This window comes from Solanum pennellii, chromosome 3 (assembly GCF_001406875.1).
Source record: "Solanum pennellii chromosome 3, SPENNV200".
In the NCBI taxonomy this organism is placed as follows: domain Eukaryota; kingdom Viridiplantae; phylum Streptophyta; class Magnoliopsida; order Solanales; family Solanaceae; genus Solanum; species Solanum pennellii.
Window position 1 is genome coordinate 66,538,546 of NC_028639.1, and position 19,326 is coordinate 66,557,871.

At 35.0% G+C, this 19,326-nt stretch overlaps 2 protein-coding genes across 2 annotated transcripts in view; one reads left to right on the plus strand and one right to left on the minus strand.

Annotated features, from left to right (window-relative positions):
- Positions 1-4,454, minus strand: part of LOC107014409 — a 7,579-nt gene extending 3,125 nt beyond the window's left edge. The window contains exons 1-3 of the mRNA XM_015214304.2: positions 4,157-4,454; positions 3,813-4,078; positions 506-600 (exon numbers count right to left, since the gene is read on the minus strand). Of these exons, the coding sequence (XP_015069790.1) occupies positions 506-600; positions 3,813-4,068 (351 nt within the window). The 5' untranslated portion in view covers positions 4,069-4,078; positions 4,157-4,454. The remainder of the gene's footprint in view (positions 1-505; positions 601-3,812; positions 4,079-4,156) is intronic.
- Positions 4,455-14,258: 9,804 nt separating this feature from the next.
- On the plus strand, positions 14,259-17,331 carry LOC107015284 (pentatricopeptide repeat-containing protein At5g50280, chloroplastic). The gene is made up of 2 exons (XM_015215504.2): positions 14,259-15,176; positions 15,556-17,331. Exons 1-2 carry the CDS (start codon positions 14,356-14,358, stop codon positions 16,853-16,855), a joined length of 2,121 nt encoding a protein of 706 aa, XP_015070990.1. The 5' UTR covers positions 14,259-14,355; the 3' UTR covers positions 16,856-17,331.
- The last annotated feature ends 1,995 nt before the right edge of the window (positions 17,332-19,326 follow it).

Genomic DNA, 19,326 nt, shown 5'->3' on the forward strand with positions numbered 1-19,326 from the left:
GGGACAGAAAGGGGGGGGGGGCAACAAACTGTTCTCTTAGGAGGCAGATGTAAGCTGACAAGAAAAGAAAGCAAATAAACTGATCATGGTGTAAAACTAGATATTCAACAACTAGGGAAAATAGCTTCGCATTGTTTTCTGCAGACAGCAGAAATATACGATTGTTGTGAACTTTCACATAACAATCATGATATTTAGATTGAACTTAAATCCTCCTTCGCATTGTTTCTTTCTCACCAATGATTCCCTTAATCATTCTTTAAATTGCCTTTTTCTCCACTTTGTAACCCACAATTGTGTACTGCAGGCATTATGGGATCATTTTGGTATATCGTAAAATGTTGCATTGCCAAAAAATTAATTTATTTGATCAACTATTCCGAAAGAGATGTGTATGATGGACGATAGTACTCCAATAAAGAACAATGTAACATGCAATATAAATATACAACCAAATCTAAAGTTATTTTACCACCAAGTCCAGTCTAGTTTCTTTAGGACTCACCTCACCACTATCATAGTTGGGATCATTCTTATCGATATGAGATTCACCATCAGTATCTAGCCATCTTCCCCAGGTGCCTTTACCGCCGGCTCCATCTGTTTTAGACCACCAAATGCAGGAAAACTTTCAGCATAAGTGCAGAGAAAGAAATAAAAAGGAGGAAACATTTACAAGCTGCATGATACTAGCAATTGAGAACACTGAAGGCAATATCAGAAGGAAGGAAGAAAGCAAAATAATACTAAGGAGGCAACTTGAACTACAATTAAAAAACAACATCATGATGTAGATGCAACTAGCTCTAATAAATGTAACTTCAGGCTTTAATAGAAAGGGGAAATAAAAACAAATCATACTCAAGATCCTTGGGCAAAACCAAATTAACACTACAGTTGCACCTGACAAATAATACTCGAGTTTGCATTCCCTGTATATTAGAACTGGTTTAGATTATCATTTGATGCCTCACAATCAGCTTTGACACTTCCAACATCTAATTAGTCAAAACAAAGTTGGATATTTACCTGTTGGCTTTTTATCTACCAACGGCCATTGAATTTTCCACAGCGCATATGTGTATACTTGTCAGACTAATCTTCTCAACTTATAAAAATAAAAAGAGATCTATCGGATACTTCTTCCTGAAAACACACTGTGTTCAAGACACACCTATTAAAGCTACAACAGCTATATCTTCTTAAATGTGTTTGAATGATTTGCACAGACAGCGTCAACAAAAATTGTATGTAGCCCAAAAGCAGTGGAATTGACATTAAAGTATAGAGCCACCATATTCTCAAGGATATCAAAGACATTCCTAATTGAAAATGATAAAGGTAACAACTATGCAGCAGTGGAGGATACATTGAAATTTTTTTAAAGAATATTGTAAATGGAGAACCCTGCAGTAAATATGACTAGAACTGGCGTTGGAAGAGTTAGTCTAGACATATTTGTCACCGATCATCCAGTTTTATGACAAAACACCGACTTGAAGAAAAGTACTGATAAATAAACGAAAGCACTAATATATTTACTTCCTTAAACAGGAAATGTATGCGCAAATAGGGATTAATGTTTGATTATCATTTCTCCTTCTCTAACAAAATACAAAAAAAAAAAAAAGAAATTGCCTAATATATATATATATATATATATATATACACACACACACACACACACACGCTTACCGAGAGCATCAGCATCGTTTTATACATAGTCCTCTGTGCTGCCAGTAGCATAGGCAGGATTTTCATATGCAGTGTCACATTTTAAATGAAAACAATCAAATAAATTATGTAATATCATATGATGAAGAACAAAGTGCAAATAAAACACAAATCGTGTACATCAGACTAACTCTTCTTGATAAGTGTTTGTTCCTTAAAATGTATTCAAATTAAATAACCTCATTGAAAATGATAGGAAGCACTCTTTTTATAAAGGGTACCAAACGATTACTAAATAAGTCATTATACATTTGATTCTGCAAATCGTTTGTGATCAATTTCATTGGAGGGTAAGAAGACGATAGGATAGAAAAATAAACATAGCACAACAACTAATTAGGGAAAAGCCACATCCTTCCCAATACACCCAAATAGATTTCATCGCTAAACTATACTGATATGATTTTGGAGTAATTGGTTCAACATTGTGTTCAAGTGTTGACCATCAAGAGGTTGGTGGTTCAAACCTGGATAGCGCATCATTTTGTAGATTGAATCGCAAAAACTTTAGAACAATAATAAATGTGGCCACCACGATTAGAACTCGCGACATCTATATTGGAAACTACGACGCCAGACCATATGAGCTGTGTAGCTCCTTGTGTCAAGGAGCGTCATTTTTTACTCAATATACCCTCTATTTATTCTCTCTGGTTATAAATACATATTCAGTAAAATATTCCATTGAAGCAGTGCAATGTAACACTGCTTGCCTTATGGTAAAGCTGCCCCTGGCTACAACATTTCTTTTCTTTTCTTTTTTGGTAACTTTTAAAGCCTATTCCTTTGTTGCCAAAACTACTGATACAGTTTTGGAGTAATTGGTTCAACATTTTGTTAAGCATTAACTTCCAAGAGGCCAGAAAGTTCAAACCTAAATGGTGTATCATTGGGTAGATTGAAGCATGAAAACTACAAAACAATAATAAATGTGACCACCACGATTAGAACTCGCGACATCTATATTGGAAGCTACATGGCCAGACCATATGAGCTGTATGGCTCCTTGTGTCGGGGAGTGTCATTTTACTCGATATAAAGTGCCGGACCTATGCTATCTGTATGGGTGCTTAAGCACCCATTGATCTTGCGACTAAAACTATTATTTATGTACAAAATCTAGTAGTTCATCGAAATATATCAACTGCGCACCCACTCTAGTGGCAATTTCCAAATTAAAAATAGTTGAACACCCGTGATACAATATTTCTGGATCCACCACCGTCAATATACCCTCTATTTTTTCTATCTTAATTATATAGACCTATTCAGTAAAAAAATCCTTCGAAACAGTGCAACGTAACACCACTTGACTTTAGGTAAAGCCGCCCTGGCTACAACATTTCTTTTCTTCTCCTTTTATGGTCATTATTAAAGCCTATCCCTTTGTCGCCAAAGTACTGATGTGATTTTGGAGTAATTGGTTCAACATTTTATTAAGCTTCAACAACCAAGAGGTCGGCAGTTCGAACCTGGATGGTGCATAATTTTGTAGGTTGAAGGGCAAAAACTTCAAAACAATATTAAATGTGGCCACCACGATTAGAACACGCGACATCTACATTTAAAACTAAGGCACCTAACCATGTGACTTGTGTGGCTCCTTGTGTCGAGGAGTGTCATTTTACATAATGTACCCTCTTTTTCTGTTCTGTCTTTAATTATATAGACATAATCGTAAAATATTCTGATGAAGCAGTGTCTCGTGACACAGCTAGGTCTAAGGTAAATCTGCCCCCCCGCTACATTTCTTTTCTTTTCTTTTTTACTTTTTGGGATCACTATTAACCCTATCCCTCCTATCCCTGACACGATTGTTTTGAAACTAAGAACAAACAAAGTTCATCTAGGAAGTACATCAATCCACATTCAAAGTATTAAGTAAGTAATTATTAGCCCACTACCGCCCTTCATACAGGGATTTACAATGTCATTAGCAATTCAACTACTCACACTAGATTGGAATCACTTAAAGAACATAATTACAATAAAAGCAGGTCATAATTCAGAACCTCAAACACAAAATTGAAGCTTAAGAAGAACTACAATGTCATCACGATTCAGCATAGAACACTCACCCTTCTTAACACGGATATGCTTCCCTGAGTGCGTCCTTCGTACATGTCTCATAGCAATCCCAGCCGTGGATGCCTTTCCACCGCCTGGTGCCTTGACGAGATGTTCCGTCAAGAGCACAGACGCAGACTTAGCAGCAGCACCTGGAGACTTCAGAGTCGGTGACTTCGGAGAAGATGACAAAACATCCACACTCGGCGGTGCGAATTTCAGCATCTCCCTCTGTCCTTCAGTCAAAAATCCCTCATTCGACGCCATTCCACAGAACCTACACACATCAAAACAATGGTAACAACACGAAACGGTTGCCAAAAAAAAATCACAAAATAAACCAAGCTGTGATTACCTCTCCGCACCGAGTGGCAACAGTGAAGAGAGAGATACCAGTTCAAACCGCTTGAAAATCTCCGCCTAGCAAATGAATTCCTCCGTCCTTGGCTCGGATCTCGAGCCAAGAGAGGATGAAAAATCGAGAGTCGGATCCTTAAATAATTGCAATCGATACAAACTCCAGTAAAACCCTAGATCAATGGAAGACGATGAGTGTATATATATAAATATATATGAATTTGTATGTATAGGTTTTTATGGATTTTATAGATTGAGATTTGCTTGAAAAAAGCGTGAAGAGAGTGAGTAGAAATGGATGAGAACGAAGAGCATAAATAGGGAGGCTACGGTTACATTTACACGTCAGCGAACAACATGAGTCTATCCACGTGTCCTTCACGTTTAAGCTTCGACTCTAGTCGTGGAGCTCCATTCAGAGTGCCCGGATTAGGGTTTTTCTTATTTTTCGAAGTTACAATAATACCCCCTCACTTGCATACTACTATTGTCAAAAGTGAAAAAAAAAATCATATGTCTAACCAAAATTTCTTTTTGATTATCGAGGGTATTTTTGAACTAATAAATAATAAATTTCTTTTTGATTATCGAAGGTATTTTCGGACTAATAAGTAATAAAGAATATGAATAATATTTTGGATCAATTTAACCACTTTAATATTGTTTGATAAAATATACATATTACATGACGATTTTGCTTGTAGTATAGTTTCACCTCTATTCTATTATGATTATCATTTGTTTAAATTATAATATTTAATTTAAATAGATAAAATTTATAGTACAAATTTATATTTTAAGGATATTCTATTAATCTTGTATATATTTTAAAACACTATTATGATATTTATCTGGTGATTAGGGTAAAAAATTAAATACACGAACACAACGCGCGTATAATACTAATTAAAATTTGATTCATCGATATGATTTATCCACGTGGAGAAAAGTAATGGTAAGTTTTCATTTTGTCTGAAATATCATTTCTGACCTGGTATTTATCGAATGAAAAAATAACAAATCAGATTCTATTATTTTGTTTACACACGTACACAACGCGCTTATAACATTAATTAAAATTCAATTCACCAATATGATGTATCCACGTGGGTGAAAAGTAATGGTATTTTTCATTTTGTCCGACAACATTCCTTACCTGGTATTTATCAAATGAGAAAATAATAAATCAGATCCTGTTAATTTGTTTGCACACATACACTGAATGACAAGTAAAAAAAATATTGTCGTTATCGATCCATTTCGCTCTTGAAACGAACTAAAACTTAAAACACTATCCTTCACGCTTTTGAAACAACCTAAAATTTAAAACCCTATCTGTCACACTCTTTAAGCGAACTAAAAATTAAAACCCTACCATTCATTCTTCAAATTTTTCATGAAAAAATCAGTTGAATCTTTTCAAATTCAAACTCGTGAATCATCATATTCTTTCGTAAACAAGTTTTTGAACGAGTTTCGTAAAATTTTGGTTTAATTTTTTAAAAGAGCTGAATAACTTCGTTGGAGCTTATGTAACGATCCGAATTTTTTTTTGAATAAATAGGTACTTAAGATGATTTAATTATTAATTAAAAATCTGAAATTTTAAGGGCATAATGGTCCTTTCACGTATTAATTAAAATAAATCAGATTTGTATTAATCTAATTTAAATCCTATTTGACTAAGTCTTGAATTTAGTCTCCTAATCCTAATAACACTCTATCTCTCTCTCACGTTGTCCATATCTCTCTCTCACGTTGGTTTCTGCCAAAAACAATTTCAAGAACTAAAAATACATCAAGAATAAGAGAGGTTCGTCGAGTGAGGTGTACGTTGAAGTAAATTGGGCGTGGGTTGGAGGAGTTTCCGGGCAGCAACATCATGTTTGAACATCGATTAAGGTATGAGTTTCTTTCCTCTTGGTTCCTTCCCAAGAGACCCCTTAAGATTCAAGAGATTCACCCCGAAAACTAGGATTGTTCCCCTCTTGCATGTCCCTGTCACTAGCTCCCATTGAACTTTAGGTTGGGTATGTTTGCTGATACAAAGTAGGGATGAAATGTATTTTCGTGATGTTTATGTTTATGTATGCATGTTCGAAATTATGTGAAAAAGTGATGTGTGTGTGAATGTGTGGCAGTGAACTTAGTCATTGTTGGAGGTGTGAAATGGCATGTTTAATTCTTGTATTTTTATGTGCAAAAGTTGTACACAACGTGATGTTCATCGTAATGAATCGTGGCTGATTGAACAACAATCTTTTAGCCAAACAAACCAATGAAAGATGTACCTAAAAATGTGTTAAAATGGTCTACGAATTTTCTTAGGAATTCAAGTGAAAATGTTGATAAAAATGAATTGAAAAGTGACCAAAATTTCCAGCAACAATGCAACGTTAATTTAGACTAAAGTTAATAAAGAAAATCTGGAAATTTATTAAATTTTAAAGAAGTGAGGCCACCAGGATTCGAACCTGTGACCTCACCCGCGAGGCAACACTGGTTCGCGAAAAAAAAAGGGGGCTGGGGGGGATCGAACACGCGACCTGGGGAAAGAGAAAAAGGAAAAAGGAAATGGGAGGCGTGGGATTCGAACCCACGACCTCCCGATACGCGCGAAAAGCGAAGAAGAAGGAAAAAAAAGGAAACGCGAGGCGTGGGAATCGATCCCACGACCTCAAGACAGAAGAGTAGGCGAAATTAAATAATAAAAAAAAAGTGAGGCTGTGCGGATTCGATCCCACAACCTCACAGCAGTCGCCCAATTTAAATAAATTAAAGATAGAAAGCTGTGGGGGTTCGAACCCACCACCTCACAGCCTCCTCCTCAGCGAAATTAACTGAAAAATAAGGGGGGCTATGGGGGTTCGAACCCACAACCTCCCTACTCTAGTGAATTTAATTCAAAAAAAAATAAACAAAGGGGTTGTGGGGGCTCGAACCCCCAACCCTTCGATTAACTAATAGTAAAATTAAAATAGAAAATTTATCCCTTCATGTAAATATTGAGATTTAAATTAGAATTCTAATTAAAATAGAAAATTAATTCTTTCATGTAAATGTTGAGATTTAATTTAGAATTCTAATTAAAATAGAAAATTAATTCTTTCATGTAAATATGGAGATTTAATTTAGAATTCTAATTAAAATAGAAAATTTATTTCGTTCATGAAAATGTTTAGAGTTCTAATGTTATGAATATTAGACATAAAATCAATGAAAAATATAAATGATATCCAAGTGATTCAAGATTTGGGTTCCCGTGCCAAACCTCCGTATTGATACATAAGTCATACGTGAGTAAAATATTCAAGAATAATGCCATCTACTTAGATCAAAAATCAAGATCTTGACATATACAAGATACATAAGTCTTGTAATACATAATCTTAGGAAAGTATGAATTACTTAGCGAACTATGAATGAAGCTCCATGGCTTGTATGTATAGACACATAAGTCTAACATACGTTCAAAAATAAGTGAACCTAAGATATACGTAATGAAATGATGAATCTTAGGAGGGTTAAGTACGAGTGTAAGGTACACTAAATGGCCAAGTGCATTGGCATATGATGAGATGAACTATGAAATGAAGAAATGAACATTCACGTAATAAGAGGTGAGTAACTATGAAAAACAAAGATGCTAATAATGAAGAATGTGGTGACAATCATGATGTGAGGCTAATGTATATGATGAGAGCAATCTCAAATGAGCCTAAGTAAATGTTACCAATACGTACTCACCAATGAGAGTGTAAGATAATGAAGAGACCAGTCTCTATGAACACTCTAATGAAAATATTGAGTTTAAAACACTTAATACTAATGATGAGATGAGAAATCATCTATTGAGATATGATTTCCTCATACTAGAAGCCAGCTTCCATGATGTATGAGTTGAATGTAATGGAACTTTATACTGAGCACCGATAGGCTAGCTATGAGCGGTGATGCCTTCTTTCGGGAAGGACGAAGGTTCATGTAACTCTCATGAGATGAGACTGTCCGGCTTGCCGGGTATGGGTCTCCATACATCTCCTAGTCTTTGAACCTATACTGCCAATATAGGGATCTGGCAGGGTTAAATTCTCATATACGATAGCATGTTATTGAGTCACTTTGGCCGGTGATTCCACCTCTTTTCGGTGTGGGGGAGACACTGGATTTCATGATGCTCACATGATCTATGTCAGTTAAAGTTAAATTTCCCAATGAATGAATGAGGCCAACCTCAAATGAATCATATAAAGAAATGAATGATACCGAAGGTGTTAGGATAGGATAATCAAGAGGTGAACTAGATTCAGGTAAGGACATTAGGTTATTCCTGATTATTGCATAGCAAACCCGATGAAAGTCTTAAACTACATCCTAGGTATAGCTGGTGTTCACACCGGCCTATAAATGAACTGAAATGAGGTACGCATGAATGAATGAAACAGACTCTGTGTTTGCTAAAGAAGGCTCCCTAGTTGAGATCCCATATGGTGAGCCCTCATTTTGGAAAGTCTTAAGGTCAAGTCCATGATAACAAGGTCTCATGGCATATGAATGAATAATATGAAAGAAACTGTGTTATATGTTATGTGCTATATGTAGATATCATGTGTTGTGTGCCATACGATAATTATAATGATGCATGTCACTCTCATGGCATAACTTTCCCAATCTCAATTTGGCAAGTCCACTGGCTTGACTTCCAAAAATCATGTCGTTAGGAAAGAGCTATTCTTTCTCATGCATGTCCCTGGTGTGTGCTTGCATATAGCCATACTTAGTACAAGTGTGTACTAATTCCATACAAACATCTACTTTTAGGTGCAGGCACAGGTGGACGGTAGAGCTACAGGTTCGTTGTTGCAGCTATCCGGACGTCAGCATTCATTCGGAGTTTGGTAGTTCCTCACGCTTTCGAGGATGCTACTGTTTTACATTCTAACGTAGTTTTAGAGTTGAGCTAGTGGAGCATGTTCCACTAGCATTTCTTTCCTGTTTTGGTTCAGACTTTGTATTGGTGCTATTTTGGCCGATATACAATTAATACTTAATGAATTATTTCTTTCAGTTGCTTATCTCTTAAATGTTAGATGGTTGATAATGAACGATTACGAAATATAAAAAAAAATATTTCGCAAGTATATCTAAAAATCAAAAATTTCAAATTTTCCGCTAAAATTAATCTATGTAAAGTAAGAATGACGTAAGTAGGCTTGTTTGTGGCCTCTGAGAGGTCAACGACGTCGGTCTCGTCCGGGGTCTAGATTCCAGTCGTGACAGCTTACCTCTTCAAAATAACTTCTAAACCTAGAGAAGAAAGTAATATTTTTTTGAGCTTCTATCTCGAAAAGAAAATGAATCTACAAATTAGAGACGATATACTTTAAAGAAAAATAAGGGATAATGCACAAGTTCCCCCTCAACCTATGCCAGAAATCTCAGAGACACATTTATACTCTAGTAAGGTCCTATTACCCCCCTGAACTTATTTTATTAATAATTTTCTACCCCTTTTCGGCCTACATGGCACTATCTTATGGGCCCAATGCTGGTTGACTTTTCTTTTCAAACTAGTGCAACATAAGCCGAAAAATGGTAGAAAAATACTTATAAAATAAGTTCAGGGGGTAATAGGATCTTAGTATATTATAAGTTCGTCTCTAGGATTTTGAGCATAGGTTGAGGGGAAACTTGTGCATTTTCCCGAAAAATAATGAAAAGTTGCAATTATTTCTCTCTTATGTGACCAAAATATATTGTCAAAACAGTTCTAATTAGTCTTACGTGCTCTGTACACATGTATTCAATTTCTTATCCTAGCCACTTTATAAATGCCAACAAAATATTTTTAAAATATATTGAATTGGTTATAAAATTTTAATGTAAACGTTATTTTAGACACTCTCGCACCACCTCCATTGATACACAAGCTTGAATGAGTTATTTGAAAAAAGAATTTAAAAAGAATTAAACCCTTTTTGTATTAATTAAAACAATAAATGGATGATTTTACACAAGTCCCATAATTATTTTTTTTGGTAACAACTGTAAAATATTATCATAACCTCCAAAGAACAAATACAAATAAAAGAGCACCTATTTCTGAAACAGAGAATAGGCCTCTAACAAAACAAAACAACTAGTTACATAACAAATGGTGAATAAATTGTCTACATTTACTTGCTTTCTTTGAACCACTAAGTGAGTGTAATCTTTCAATAATTTTCTTATTTATCTGTGCTACTGCATCTTCCGCATGTACACATATGTCTCTAAATCTCCTTCAATTTCTAGCACATCAAGTGTGATATATAATTGCTCCGCATATGGCTGCCATGATCTTTTTTTTTTTAATTGCTACCAACGATTTAGTCAACATATATCCTCTTTGATTGTACCAGCCCTGCATGTGCTCTTTGAGTGCATTAATTTTCCTCCAATTCCAGCTACTGTCGATAGGAGTTTTATGAGTCCATATAAAGTGTTAGTCTTCATATATATATCGTGAACCCATTTAACCCACAGTGATTCTTTGTTAACAACAATTTGCCATAATAATTGACCCACAGATGCCTTGTTCCAATTGCTACAACCTTTAATATTCAAACCACTTTGCCTTTTTGGAAAGCACACTGTATCCCATGCAACCAAAGGTACCTTTTTCTTATCAGCACTGCTTCCCCATAGGAAAATTCTGCATATCTAATCCACTTTCTTCAGAATACTTTGGGGAAGGATGAAAACTGCATTAATCACTTGCAATCTTCCTGCATATGAAAATTGTTTTGAGTATGTAATTTTTATTTTGTGAGTAATCTAGTCTATCAAGGACCAACACTCAATCTTTTTCCATTTCTTAGATGATAAAGGGAGCCCTAAATATTTAATTGGAAACACACCTTCTGAAAATCCAGTTCTGTATAGGATTTGAATTTTTATATTCTCTATCAACTCCAATTAGGTACACATTAGATTTCTCCAAGTTAGCCTCCAAACCAGTAGCATCACTGAAGTGAGATAATGCATTCGTTTGTAAAAAATCATCAGTAAATATAAGGTGTATGAGTTTCAATTTCTTACACATTGGGTGGTATTCAAGTCTGGCAATTGACTCATTGTATGAAGTGTTCTAGACAAGTATTCCATCACAAGTACAAACAACAGGTGATATTGGATCTCCTTGCCTCAAACCTCTTCTGCCTGCAAAAAAATCTATCTGGTCCAGGGCTTTTGTTACTATCTATCTGAAATATAGCATTCTTCACTTCTGTTGGCTCAAACCTTTTAATTAGTTCACATTGTTGTTCCTTTGTGTTATTAAGAGCTAATTACATTCTATTTCTATTATTTTTTAAAATTACAAAACTTCCTTAAAGTCAAGAATTTCTAAGACATTACTCAATGGCCCGATACGTTACAACCTATACATTACCTTTTCTTCTATTACGTTAAAAAGGGAAAAAGGGGGAATCAAAATAAAATATCATAAAACATGCAATCACGACTTTCTCACGGCTAAACACTCCCACTCAAAGCGTGAGAGCTTAAAAAAAAATCAAAAATTCTAAAAGATTGTCCAACTTTCAAGTTTAATTCAATTTTTGTACAAATTTAGAGAAGATACATTATGAAAATCTTAATTTTGCTAAGACATTCAGGAATCTAAGAATTTGAAGCAAGGTATGAACAATACAGAAGTGATCAATATATATAAATAAAGATAATTTTGATACATGATTAAACACACCTCTAATACAAAGCCATACATATTGTGTCAACTTTGTATTAGGTGTGTTTAGTTATGTATTTGATACAAAAAAGTGACTATTGTATGAATCATTGAGAAAAAAATAGACATTAAATACATCAAGAAGATAATTTCTGATACATGACTAAACACAACCAATATAAATCCAATACATGAACTTCGATACATAACCATGTGTATTCTATAAGTTTTGTATTAGGTGTGTTTAGTTATGTATCTGATGCATACTAGAAGATATTGTATGTATCAAAGTACTAAAATATAATGAAAATTGACATAGTATACACAATTAAAAACATGATTCATACTAATTTAGATTTTGAAATAATTGAAGTTATCAGTTATTTATAAAAATAACATTTGCATGGTTAAGTGAGGTACTTACGTCCTTTCGAAATTTTTTGTCAATGTCATCTGGAGATGCAACGATGAAACTAGCATAACACCTGCATGGAAGATCACTTCGTTACAAACTCATAAGACCCACAAGTGTCATATTGTTCACATATGTCTATTTAGTATCTTTACTTCCTCCCAGCAATTGGTAAAATTAGTCCATCTCAAGAACTATATTTTCTTTGTGGGTTCGGTAAAATTATCAAACTCGAGTTGTTTTTCGCTTTAAATGTGAATAAATGACATCATACCTACATTGAATATTGGTTTGAATACCTGATTATCCATGAAGGTAAAATCGTCACTGAATCTTTGTCCATCTCCACCACTAAAGAAGTGTTTCGTGAAAAATATTGATAGATTTGAATACATGTTCCTTAACTATTTTTAAAATTTGAAATTGCTGAAGTTAAGCATGATTTTGAAAAAATTAAATGATATGGGTGGAGAGTTTGAGAAATGTATTGGAGATTATTTAGAAGAGAGAGAGCGAGGAAAATAAGAATTTTTGTAATTATTTTTTAGTGGTAGAAATTTTTTAGAGAATATGTAATAAATTAAGTTGTATATCTAAATAATTTTTTCATATAAGTATATCGTACTAAAATGGAGACACTAAATAATTGAGAACGCTCCCCGTTTCCCATGACTATTCATAATTAAATCACACCATTTAATTAGAAAAATGGTTAAAATAAATTGAATTAATTGTGACATATTTACATTTTACAAAAAAATTTATTAATCTTAGATATATTTTTAAAGCATTCTTTTGATATTTATCGAGCAATTAGGGTAAGAAACTAAACGCACATATCCAAAGTGCATATTAGTTAAAACTTTGCCCCATCAACCACGAGTATGGTTTAGTCACGTAGAAGAAAAAATAATAATATTTTTTTTATTTTACCTGAAGTACATTATTTCTAATTTGGTATTTATCGGGTGACAAAATAACAAATCAAATACAATTATTTTGTTTACACACACGTATTAAATAAAAAATTAAAACGATATTATCGTAATTGATCCATTTCGCTTTTGAGATAAAATAAAACGGAAACCTATCCTCCACTCTTTAATTGTTTATGAAAAATTATTTAAATTTTATTGGGTGAATCATAATATTATTTCGTGACGTACTTCAATGCATGTTGCATAAGATTTTGGTTAAATATTTTTAGAAAAAATTGAACATTTTTGTTGGAGCTTACCTCTTCGAGACAACTGCTAAATCTACAGAGAATAATTATTTTTAAATTTCAATCCGAATAACAATTAAAATTATGAAATAAAAATATTGTACTAAAAGGAGAAAACGAAAAGTTAACAATTTTTTTACGTGGACAAAATACATTATGACAATTTTAACCAATTTTCTACTCGCTTTATGTACATGTGTTCAATTTCTTACCGTAATCCTTCTATAAATTTCACAAAAGTATTTCGAAATCATATTCAATAAGTTATCTAAGAATACTAATTTTTTAAAAGATATTTGAGTATATAAAAGTTAAAAACATAAAAAATCAATGTAAAATAAGGCAATCCATTACATTAATAGATATAATTTAGAAAATTATGTAGCAATTGATGGTGGTTATATGTCATTAAGATTATGTAGGTTGATGATTGTAGTTACAAGTAGCCACTAGTAATAATGATTATTATAAATAGTGATTAACCTCGATTAAAAATCATGATAGTTGATAATGATACTTAATAATTGTAATAGATGATAATTGATAGAGTTAGTGAATGATAAAATATATAGAAACAATTGATAATAGTAATTGACGTGTTTAGTAATTATAATAACTATAATATAATTTTAAGTATAATTTAATTAATAATAAAGACTAATTATGACAATTGATATTAGTAGTATAATAATTATTTGAATAAATATTAACAATAATTTATTTGAGGACTAAATTTGAATGATTAAGAATTTGAGGTTATGGGATGAAGCTCTTGAATCTTCTTCTTAAAAATTCAATCCAAATTCCATTGAAGCTCAGAAGCCATTTTTAATGGCGCTCAAACACTACTTTATCTCGTCTTCTACTTCCTGTACATTACAGACGAATCACTACTCCTATGCCCTTAACCCTTTGAGAATTGGAAGAAATCCCATATTCTTAAGACCCTTCTCTCAATCATCCTCCCCTGTTTTCTCTAACTCTTCCATTACTCGGTCTACACCTTCCTCCCTTTTCCTTTCTTTTCTTGAAGAAGACGAGGAAGAAGAAAGACTTATTCTTTCAGAAACCCAGGAGTTAAATCAACCAGATAATGACCCAATTCGCCGGTTCTTCCAGACCCGGACAGCAGACCAAGAATCTGAACCAGACCCAGGTAATCTAGGCAAGTTATCTCTTCAGGAGAACCGTAAAACATCTTGGCAACTTGCTCCTATCACTGCTTCAACTGAAGACGAAGATGTTGAAAACATTCCAAAATCGCTACTCGAGACACTCCCCCCAAGTCCTAGAATTGAGGGGGTTGTCAATCAAATAGTGGAGAAGGCGAAGAACTTACCGGAAAATGTGACCTTAGGTGAAGTATTAGGTGAATTTGAAGGGAGGGTTGGACAGGAAGACTGTGAGGAAGTGTTGGGTTTGCTGGGAAATGAAGGTTTGGGGATTGATTGCTTGTATTTTTTCGAATGGATGGGGCTTAATGAGCCTTCATTGGTTACACCTCGTGCATATAAGGTTCTGTTCCTGATCCTTGGGAGGGCTGGTATGAGCAAGGAGTTACTACTTTTGTTTAAGAACTTGCCTAATCGAAAGGGGTTCAGGGATGTCCATGTTTACAATGCAGCTATTTCCGGGCTTTTATGCTGTAGAAGGTATGACTGAAAGTTTTTTACACTTGTTTGATAGCGAAGCTCGTTGGTTTTGATGTTTGTATTACTCAGATCAGATGGTTTGATATGTGTAGTGCCATGTTTTAGTGTATGTGTGGTGATAACTGACAATTATTTGAAGGTCATTGTTGGTGTACCTCATTTGAGTTTCATATTGGTTGTGAAGGAGCTGGCAACAGAAAATGCTCCTGCCTCCTTGTATATGTTGTCTTTTCACACATTTCATTTAAAATACTTGATATATAAGAAAGTCTTACAATTTTGGTGTTTATTTGGTGTGTTTACATCCTGAGAGTAGTTCATTTTTGTGTAAGCTTTTCGTTATAACTTATGCTCCTTTTACCGGCTTAATTTGTTAAAGGTATGATGATGCTTGGGAAATTTATCAGTCCATGGCGGCAAATTCTGTCCAACCAGACCATGTGACGAGTTCCATTATGATTACAATAATGAGGAAACGGGGCAATAGTGCGAAAGAAGCTTGGGAGTTATTCGAAAAGATGAATAAAGAAGGTGTGAAGTGGAGCTTGGAAGTAGCAGGTGCTCTAATTAAATCCTTTTGTGATGAAGGCCTAAAGAAGGAAGCTTTAATCATCCAGTTGGAAATGGAGAAAAGGGGAATATCATCTAATGCCATTGTCTATAATACTCTGATGCATGCTTACTGTAAATCTAACCAAATTGAAGAAGCTGAAGGTCTATTTGCTGAGATGAAGAAGAAAAGAATTGCACCTACCTCGGCTACTTATAATACTTTGATGGATGCATACAGTAGGAGACTCCAGCCCGACGTTGTTGAGAAGCTGCTACTGGAAATGGATGATGCTGGTTTGGAGCCAAATGTGAAATCATATACATGCCTGATCAGTGCCTATGGAAGATTGAAGAACATGAGTGACTTGGCTGCAAATGCATTCTTGAGGATGACAAAGGTTGGTATTAAACCAAATTCTTACTCTTATACAGCTCTTATACATGCCTATTCAGTCAGTGGTTGGCATGATAAGGCTTACACAGCTTTTGAGAATATGCAAAGGGAGGGAATAAAACCCTCCATAGAAACTTATACTGCTCTTCTTGATGCATTTAGACGTGCTGGTGATACCCAAACACTCATGAAAATTTGGAAAATGATGATGAGAGAGAAAATTGAAGGGACAAGGGTGACGTTTAACATTCTACTGGATGGATTCGCTAAACAAGGTTGCTATGTCGAAGCAAGAGATGTAATTTGTGAGTTTGGGAAGCTTGGGTTACAACCAACAGTAATGACATACAACATGTTGATCAATGCATATGCGAGGGGAGGTCAAGAATTAAGGTTGCCACAGCTTTTGAAGGAGATGGCAGCACTTAATCTAAAACCTGATTCTATTACATATTCCACAATGATATATGCCTTCATCCGTGTGCGGGATTATAAGAGGGCATTTTATTTTCACAAGCAGATGGTAAAAAACCGGCAAGTGCCTGATGCTGAATCATATGAGAAGCTACGGGCGATTCTGGATGTAAAAGCTGCCATAAAGAACAGGAAGGATAAAAGTGCTTTAATGGGAATAGTTAGAAGCAGTATGGGCTTATTGAAAGAAAAGAAAAAGGGAAAGAAGGATGAATTCTGGAAAAATAGAAAAAAAGGATCGAGATTTCAAGGACACTAGTAGCTATATTTTTTGTCTTGTCATTACCTAATCAACTTTCAGTGAGTTAGCTTAGAATTTTCCTATTTCTTTTGGTGGTTATCTTCAATCCAGCCTGATTGAGATGCTCATTTGTAAAGTTGTATTCTACCTTTTAGCATAAAAGAGGAGACATTGACTTAACTGCTTTAAGACATGAAACTCTACATCAGCTAGTCGATCATTTAAGTGAATTGCTTTAAGACTTGTGGAACTCTACATCAGCTAGAGAGTTGAATTACTTATAAAGTCTGTTGTGCGCGAAGGTAATGATTCTCATATGCAGTCAGAGAGAATCCTAATCAGATGCTTTTCGATTGATTCCTTACTGTAGTAGATTTAATCAATTTCTTGTGCCAGCTTTGTTTCTCTGATGTCTGGTTCTAGTAGTTGTGTTTCAGTAGTCTCTTCTTTGTACTGATTTGATACATTGATATAAAATATCTTAGTTTTTACCATTTATTTGGTGGCATTATGCTAGTGCTTAGTGTTGAGCCCATGAAGAGCATAAGTAAATCATTGTCAGTGTTGTTATATGCTGGAGGACTGTATACTTTTACTTTACTGCCTATACTTCTTTGCTCATTTGGTTGAGGATAACATGGCCTGCTGAAATGAAGAGTTTAGACATGGAAGTTGGACTAATGACTATGATTGTGTTACTTAAATGTCACGACCTGATTTCTCGAATCATGAAGGCACCTACTATAACCTACCAGTAGGTAAGCCAACGCATAACCCAAAACAACACGTAATAGATGTGAGGGTAGAAACTAAACAAGAGTAAGCAAAATTACTATAACAACATAAGCAAACCAAAACATATACACAAATAAGGATCCCTCTCAGAACCTGGAAGTCACTAGTACAGAGCTACCAACAAAACGAGTACAAGTCCCAACAGTGGTCCACCGAAACTAGATTGTCTCGAAAAGTAAAAGACAAGTTTTTATATATACAGCTGGAGACTGAAATAGTACAAAACGCCATGTGCTCCCCCCCTTCTCCAGACCAGACTGCTCCAAACTCGATCAACGCTGGCTACTGGTGCTCGGACCTGCATCACGAAAATAGATGCAAAGCGTAGCATGAGTACCAAACAACAGGTACCCAGTAGGCATCATAGGCCAACTGAACTTGAAAAGTAAAGCAATATGAAAAGACGGAATTACAAAACTAGAGGTCAATAACTGAAGAATAAGTAACAAAGGAATGCACACGAAAGTAGAAAGAACTAACTAAATTAATATATAAGCTAACTATACCTAAACTTGGACCCGCATAAGCCCAGAGGTACACTCGCGTGCAAGTTTAAATAAAAATCCGAACAGACCCTTATTAGTCCGACGAGTACAAAGAATAACTATAACTAAGGAGGATAGAACTCAAGGCCAAAGAACATCGAACCAGATGCTCCAAACCAAATAATAGAATTTGACGGTACGGAGGTCGGGCCTCGAACCGGACGCTCTCCTGAATTGCACAAATAGCCAATCACAATTATAAGTAACTGAGGCCGGACCTCTAACCTGATGCTCCAATACTTGAGGCCGGACCTCTAACCAGATGATCTACATAAGTATGTGGATGGTCGAGGCCGGACCTTAAATCCGGATACCCGACAAAGATGTCGATTTAGCTGCTGAAAGAGTCTCTATTTATCTATAATCATAAATACCCGTGGAACACCATCCACACTTAGCTAATCAATGTAAGTCCTTGAAGCCGAATCAAAATAAACTTTGAATCGCGGAGCGAAAGTCATAATCACCGACGTAACTCGTGAAGCCGTAACATCGAAGAAATAAGGATAAATATCGCCGGAACGAGCTCATCATCTAGCTAAGGACCAAACTATCAGACTCAAGTCTGCTACACCAGTCTACAAGGATTTAAGCCGGCCGAGCGACGTCGGGGCTAAACTAAGTCCTACCAACTTCGAATCATGCATTTCTAAAACAAGCCCTAGTCAAACCTAAACTAAGGCCCAACATACTTCCGATAACCAGTATTTAAACATACAAGTACTCCGAATAAAAATGAAGGTCAATTAATAATATAAAACATGCTCACAGTTACCCGATAATTCTCGAAAAAAGGCCAAAAATATGATTTTTAACACCTATGCATGATCCAATAACTACTCAACCCAAATCCCAACTAACCAACATGCATTCACATGTTCGAGTTCAATCTAAGAAAGGAAACCGTAGCCTACCTGTACGCGGATCACGCGCGCTTCAAAAATCACTTCTCCGGAGCTTTTCCTTTTCAAATGACCTCGAAACGTTGATACACTATCAAAAATAGAGTCACAACGTTATTACGGTCATTTAAACACTAAAATCGCAATAAACGGGACTGACCAATTTCATGGTCAAAACAGAAAAAGTGGGATCCGCGTTGAGAAATTCAGAATTAACCCCAAATAAAGGTCCTAAACAGCTCTCGGA